The sequence below is a fragment of the Magallana gigas genome, chromosome 7, assembly GCF_963853765.1.
Source record: "Magallana gigas chromosome 7, xbMagGiga1.1, whole genome shotgun sequence".
Taxonomy (NCBI): Eukaryota; Metazoa; Mollusca; class Bivalvia; order Ostreida; family Ostreidae; genus Magallana; species Magallana gigas.
The window spans coordinates 18,404,412-18,412,143 of NC_088859.1; the positions used below are offsets into that span (position 1 = coordinate 18,404,412).

Consider the following 7,732-nt stretch of genomic DNA (forward strand, 5'->3'; position numbering starts at 1 on the left):
CTGTATCGATTCGTCGCTGAATCATATAATAAAACTTTTATAGCTATTCTTGTTCGATAAATACAATGATCAAGATCCCCTGTAAGTACAATATTTGCTTCTTCTTTTTTGATGTTTAGAGAGAGCTAGGAATTGATCAATCATATAATAATTAAACATTGTGATAATATTTGAATTCTGATACATGCACCTGAAATGACTGACATCTCGTTATACTGCGATACCTTCTCATTTAAATTGTAGAGAATCAATTTTATTGATACTCAGTACAGTTTCCAGCCATTAAATTGAATTGATACTCAGTACAGTTTCCAGCCATTAAAGGATGATCGCCAGTCTTGGTGACTGTAGAGATTTCCGGAGTGACCATTTGTAGGGTGAGTACGAACAAAAACAACATCGCCCTCGTTAACCTCGACAACCACAATACCAGTATGGCTTCTGACTCCAGTAGCACCCTCCGCGCTTGTAAGCATAGCCCCAACTACATTAGAGTTCACAACAAGCTGGGAAAAGATGTACCCTCCCTTGCTACATTAGAGATTCCACGTAAACACGTAAACACCGTGTTGTGGCGCAGTGAATGCTCCTGTATGGTTGTTGTAATGGTTGCCGATGTTTGTTATGATGGTGTCAAATTATATGGTGAAATCCTTAGATATGTCCGTTTCATAGACAGAGACGTATGCAGAAAATGCAGCATTATCTGGGAATGAGGTTGACCGTACTCCTGAAATACATCAATGGTTCAGATTCAGTACTGTCCTACTGTGTGGAAAGTTAAACTCCTACTGTTCTCAATTTTTTCTGGTGTAAAATATAATATTGTCTAGTACAAGTATGTGATTGTATTTAACATATAAATAACCTGTGGTTGGACGTCTTTCTTTTGATGGACTCGGTTTATTCTCCAACTGACTAATTTTGCGTTTTACCATTGACGTTTGGCGTTGTATCTTCATCTCATTGCCGTTAGTTGTATATAAACCGGTAGTCTTTCCGTGAATCATTCGTTTTCAGATAACCAAGTAAAGCACTTGAATATTTTTTATCGAACCCAAAGTCAGTGTTTGCTGTTTTCAATGTGGATTTCAAAAACCAGTTTAAAGATTCTAAATCGGCAATCTTAGCTTCAAGTTTCTCCGTCCGGCGGTTCGAGGTGAGAACAATTTCTTCTAGAGATTTCAGTCTACTTTTCAGGTAACTATTTTCGTCTTGACTACTTTGTTGTTTTCCGTTTGGGAATTTCTCATTTGGGTTTGCCAATAGTCTCTCTAGATTATCAAGCCTCTCTCTGCAAGTGTCGTCTGACGACAAGCCATAGACATCCAGAACAAAGTCGATGAGGACGACTACAAGAGCTATTGTCACCATTTTTCTTTGCACTGGTTGCGTACTGTGTGCAGCTGGTGTGAGGGTTGGTTCTTTTTGACAAGCATTCATGAACTTGCCTAAGATCGTTTATACGATAAGAACACTATATGGAACGACACCAATTTTTGTAACTTGTCGGTTTAACGCAGAATATTATACCTGTTTGAAATTGGTTCTTGTAATGTGAATACTGACACCAAACAAAGGCATCTGAACGGGGGGAGGGGGCTTGCCCTTTTTTTGCAAAGTTGTTCATAACAATAACCAAAAACCTTTTTTTTAAGGTTATACGTAACCATAACCTAAGACCTTTGCGGCTATGTTAAGGCTGCCCGATTAATTTCACAGCGATATGTATAAAGTCACTTGTCTGTACTTCATAAGATATGACGTCATAGTTAACTTTGACGTCACGATCTGCATTCCTTTCGATCGTTCTTAGGGAATGTATCCTAACGTTATAAGTGATATTCATTGTGCATAATAAAACCGCTTCATTCCTTTATATAGACACTGTTGTAAATACTAGTGATACTAAATTCAATATCACCGATATGGAGTATAAAAAAATCAACAGTTTTAAAGCTTCGTAATAGGTAAATAACTATTCATAAACTAATGGTTTTGAGACTCCCCCTGCTACGTGTAATCTAATGAATGGGGATATGTATTTAAGCATTGAATCATTATTTTTTGAAAGATATAGTCTCATAACTGCAGCGATGTGTGCATACAAATTGAGTAACGCGCTAGCAAATAATGATTTAATGCTTATATTAACATTTTTTAACTTCTTGCCTTGTCTGCAAATGTGATTTATACGTCAAAATTTCTATTTTATTCTAAGGGTAAGTTCAAATTAATGGAAGAGCCATTGTACAGCCACAAGCGTGAACTTTGATTCTTGCTTGTGACGTTGCATTTTACAGCGTTCAACGTTTGTGACGTCATAATAAAAGTATTCATTCTAACCTTTGAGTACCCTGTGTGTGTTACGGTCTGATAACTGCAGTATGTTTTCACACACGTTACATGCAATTAAGCATTGAATCATTATTTTTTGACAGATATAGTCTCATAACTGCAGCGGTGTGTGCATAGAAATTGAGTAACGCGCGCTAGCGCGTTATGAAAATTTGAATGCACACAACGCTGCAGTTATGAGACTATATCTTTCAAAAAATAATGATTCAATGCTTATATTTACATTTTTTTATCTGCAAATGTGATTTATACGTCAACATTTTTGTTGTATCGTAAGGGTAAGTTAAAATTAATGGAAGAGCCACTGTAACAGCCACAAGCGTGAACTTTGATTCTCGCTTGTGACGTTGCATTTTACAGCGTTCAACGTTTGTGACGTCATAATAAAACTGGTCATTCTAACCCTTGAGTACCCTGTGTGTGTTACGGTCTTATAACTGCAGTGTCTTTTCACACACTTTACATGCAAAAAATATTTGGAATGTAAATATAAAATATTTGAAATGTAAATATATGCATACAAAAAACGGCTTGGCGCAAGTGAAAGATAAAACCAATCTTAGTATATATTACGTGAAATCGGGAGAGAAAATAAATACCAATGTGAATTTTGCTGGGGGAAACCTACCGATTGACCCGATTTTGTGTAAATCGAGCCTAAAAGGTAAAAATGTGCCTAATTTCGATGGCGGTGCGAAATGTGTTGACAATATTTCAAATAAACGAAATGTTTATATAAACCCCCAGCAAGAACTGCAAAATACATTACATACATTACTTATCGAAGGATTTTTCATCAAAATATTTTTGATTTAATGTCATTATTCACTTGCGCCGATGTGATTTTTATAGATTATTTACCGTGTTAGAATACACCCGTCACGTGCTTAAGAAAAATATATGACGTCACAAAAATACATCAAATATAGTGTTGGATGTCACTGTTAATTTATGTAATAAAAGAAACTCGCTCGGTTAAAGTATTTTTCGATAATTAAAAAAGTTTCATTTTTCGATATATATTTAGCTTCGGCCTTAACATAGCCGCGTTTTTGTTCTTTTTTTTTTTTTGCTTGTCAAGATTTTTGAACAGCTATCCCCCCTCCCCCCTATTTATTTCCTTCCGACGTTACTGCCTAAAATGTTGAAATACGACTACAGTCCAATGAAAATTGAGTTACGTAGTGGAATTTTGATGAAAAAACTGGTGTTGCTTGGTGCCATTTCCCTCTAGCCATCTTTCCCCCATTAAAATGACTGTACAGCAGAATACCATTACCCCCAGAAAATTGATATATATAGGAGTGTTGCCTCGCAGGAAATCTGGCTATATAGTGGCCTTTTCCTCTTTTTGTAGCTAGGTTACCCCCAAAAAGGTGTAATGTACAATGTACGTCACCCTTTCTTCCATTCCGGTTATGGTGGATTATTCGTGTCAATGTTTCGCAATATCTGAATTTGTAACATTGTTTGCTCATTTTAAAGTGTAATATTTTCTCCCCAGTCGGCAAATCTTGACTATCTTTCTGAGGGTACCTTGTAAAGAAAGGCCGTGATTAGATATTGTCAAAACCATTGCCTCTTTCATCCTCCAAAGGCCATCAATTTAAGGTATAAACTATACATATTGATGCTTTTCATTAAAATTTAAAGATATGTGATATGCAGTTATCTATTGCTCTGTCAAAAAGCAAATTCAATATATGATTTGAAAGGAAATTGGATCTTCATCGTTAAGTAGAAAAAATTCAGACATGATGCTGAGTATTGACTAAAGGTAAGTTGGTGGTGGAAGGGGCTGAAAAGTTTTCAATTTTGACGAAGTAAATTTTAAAGCGTAATAGAAAAAAATTTTGTAGGTGTTAGTCAACTTTTTATTTAATTTTCATTCATTTATTAATAGGTGACAACTTTTAATGAAAGTGTTTATTTCACTTTCGTAAAAACTAAAAATTTTGGCACATGTAGTGTTAGAAACTCTAACTGTGCATCATTTTTAAGAACATTAAAGTTATTCGCCGCCCATTTAAAGTGTCAACGTAGCTCAGTGTGATTCGTGGAGGTTTATAGTCAATCCCTCTCGGTTGAGAGGGTGTTCGAATGATTGCCTTTGTCTTTTTTTTCTGTGCTTTTAAGAGAGCTCGATGGTCACTGCAATTTTAAGGCTTTATTTGACTCCTTTAAAAGAAAAGCTTTGTATAAAGAGTTAGGATATGTTATAAAGCTATTTTGAATTTTGTAAAACTATTTTGAATTTTAAAGGGGCATGGTCACGATTTTGGTCAAATTTTATTTTTCTGTTTTTATTATTTACAATGCTTTAGAAATGCATTTCAAATGATCAAATGAATTTTGAGAGTCAATCGTAGAGTTATAAGCAAAATACAGAGCTAAAAACTCTGTGTAATGTAAAGAAGGCTCGTGCCCGGTTTTTGTTTACATATGTTAAATATACTTGTAAAAAAAATTTTCAAACTGATTTGTCTATCTTCTTATTCGTTTTAAGCATACACAAACAGTTCCTAACGTTTAACACATTATTTTTGGTCTAAAACTGTAATTTTCACTTCAACATTCAAAATGTAAACAAAGGCTTTGTTAACATAGCAAAGAATTGTAAGCTCTGTAACTCGCTAATAACTCAACAAATGACACTCAAATTGTGGTTGCATATTAAAAATGCCTTACTGAAGCATTGTAAACATTAAAATCGGAGAAATAATTTTTGACCAAAATCGTGACCATGTCCCTTTAATAGTTTATAGCCAAATATATAAAATCTAAAATTTAAGGCAGATCTGATATGATATTTATTTATTGACCTCTCAGCTTCCGATTAAAATTTCATAATGTATCTTTTTTAGTCCAATATAGAAACAAATAAAATGTTATATTGACCTTCCAAGTCACTTGGAGGTGAATAACACGTTTTATTATATGATTGATACTGCGATGCCTTTTCCATTTTAGTTGTAGAGAACCATTTTATTGATACTCAGTAAAGTTTCCAGCCATTGAAGGATGATCGATAGTCTGGGTGACTGTAGAGCATTCCGGAGTAGATATCTGTTGGGTGGGTACGAACAAACACCACATCACCTTGGTTCACCTCAACAACCACAATACCTGTATGGCTTCTGATATTGGAAGCACCCTCCGCGCTTGTATGCATAGCCCCAACTACATTAGAGTTCACAACAAGCTGAGAATATATGTACCCTCCCGCGCTACAGTAAAGATTCCACGTAAACACGTAAACACCGTGTTGTGGCGCGGTGAATGCTCCTGTATGTTTGTTGTAATGGTTGCCGATGTTTGTTACGATGGTGTCAAAGTGAACGGTGAAATCGTTAGATAAGCCCGTTCTAAAGAAAGACACGTATGCAGAAAATGCAGCATTATCTGGGTTTGGGATGGAGGTTGACCGGATTCCTGAAATATATTAATGGCAAAGAATCCAGTACTGTCCTATACAATATGGTAAATTAAGCTCCCAATGTTCTCAATGTCATATAAATTAAAATATTGTCGAGTACAAGTATATGATCGTAGTTGGTATGGAACACTTCTATGTTGTGACGTATACTAGTACTATTTATCGAAATAAACAATAAAATGAAATGTAATTTTATGAATAGTTCCTTTCAAAAAGTTGTACGTCATCTAAAAACGTAGCACAGTGATTTAGAGGGTCCACTACGAATCTGCAAGTCCTGTGTTTGAATCCCGCTATGGATTTTAAAGTTTATACCTATGCAAAAAATTATTAAACGTATTTTTGGTTAAATACATGTATTGTAAACTTTGAAAATTCTAAACCGGTGAAAGTTTAATAATTATATTGTACTTCAATTCACATTAATTTCAACAGATGTCTCATACCACCTTTATATAATATACAGCTAGAAATTTACCTGTGAGGAGACGTTTTTCGTTCGATGCACTCGGTTTATTCTCTAACTGACTAATTTTGCGTTTTACCATTGCCGTTTTGCGAGGTACCTCTATCTCATTGCCTTTGGTTAATGATGGCCCGGTAGTCGTGTTTACTTTCCTCGGATCATCCGTTTTCAGATTACCAAGTAAAGTACTCGAATATTTCTTATTGACCCTATAATTAGTTTTTTCTGTTGTCAATCTGGATTTCAGAAACCAGTTAGAAGATTCTAAATCTGCAATCCTAGCTTCAAGTTTCTCTGTCCGGCGGCTAGAGGTAAGAACAATTTCTTCTAAAGATTTCAGTCTACTTTTCAGGTAACTATTTTCGTCTTGAATAATTCTGAACATCGCGTCCACTTTGGTGTTTTCCGTTTGATGGTTTTGGAATTTCTCATTTAGATTTGCCAATAGTTTCTCTAGCCTCTCTCTGCAAGTGTCGTCTGACGACAAGCCATATACATCCAGAACAAAATGGACGAGGACAACTACAAGAGCTACTGTCTTTAGTGTCGCCATTTTTCTCTGCACTAGTTGCGTACTGTGTGCAGCTGGTGTGAGGGTTGGTTCCTTTTGATAAGCATTCATGAAATTAACCTAGGTTCGTTTATATGATAAGAACACAGTAAATGGAACGACACCATTTATTTTGTAAATTGTCGGTATAACACAGATTATTATCCCTGTTTGAAAATTGCTTGTTGTAAGGCCTATAAAAAATTGTGTGTTTAGGGTAACATCGATGAAAAATTAGGTTAGGTAGGTAGGGATTTTTTTTATGATATTTTTTTCTGCATGAATCCTAAGAATGTTTGTTTGTGTCATATTTAAAAACAGATTTTTTAATAGAATTTATATAAAATCCCCAATGAAACATTTAGAAAAAGGTAGGATCTGGGCATTTTTGTAGGTTAGGTCGGGTTACCCTAAACACACAACTTTTTTTTGGCCTAATATGAATACTGACACCAAACATAGGCGACGGTGTAACAAAGAATTTTGACCCGGGTTGAAAATTGACCCGGGGGTCATTTTTCAACGTTGAATATTGATACCAAAGGTGGTGAATAAAGACCCTAATCCGTTGAAAATTGACCCGCATCGTGGAATTTTGATCATGAAACCGGTTCAAAATTCAACAGCAAAGAAGCACAAATTAACGAATCAATATTATAACTTGAAATTATCTAGTTAAAAATTATCAGTTTTTACATATTTATTATTTAGATTTACATGTTTCAACGGTGGAGGGGTTGGGGTAAAATTAGACTGAAATGATTATTTTTTGGATTCACATATTATCTCTTTAAATATGTAATAACTACTTCAATCATAATAAACTTTTCGCGTATAATTGCTGTTTTGTATGATATCTATATATATAAAATATATATATGTTTTTAAGAATACTTGTATACATGGTTTCACGTTAAATTAT

At 34.8% G+C, this 7,732-nt stretch overlaps 1 protein-coding gene across 1 annotated transcript; it reads right to left on the reverse strand.

Moving 5' to 3' along the window:
* Window positions 1-5,192: 5,192 nt before the first annotated feature.
* LOC136270264 (uncharacterized) lies at window positions 5,193-7,018 on the reverse strand. Its single transcript, XM_066067379.1, has 2 exons — window positions 6,273-7,018; window positions 5,193-5,790 (listed from the first exon to the last, which is right to left on the reverse strand). The coding sequence occupies exons 1-2, from the start codon at window positions 6,880-6,882 to the stop codon at window positions 5,354-5,356; spliced, it is 1,047 nt and encodes a 348-aa protein (XP_065923451.1). The 5' UTR covers window positions 6,883-7,018; the 3' UTR covers window positions 5,193-5,353.
* Between the last annotated feature and the right edge of the window lie 714 nt (window positions 7,019-7,732).

Coding starts and splice junctions, on each gene's coding strand:
- LOC136270264 (XM_066067379.1), bottom strand. CDS start 6,882: ATGAATGCTTATCAAAAGGAACCAACCCTCACACCAGCTGCACACAGT. Junction 5,791..6,272: donor CGAAAAACGTCTCCTCACAG/GTAAATTTCTAG, acceptor AATATATTTCAG/GAATCCGGTCAACCTCCATC.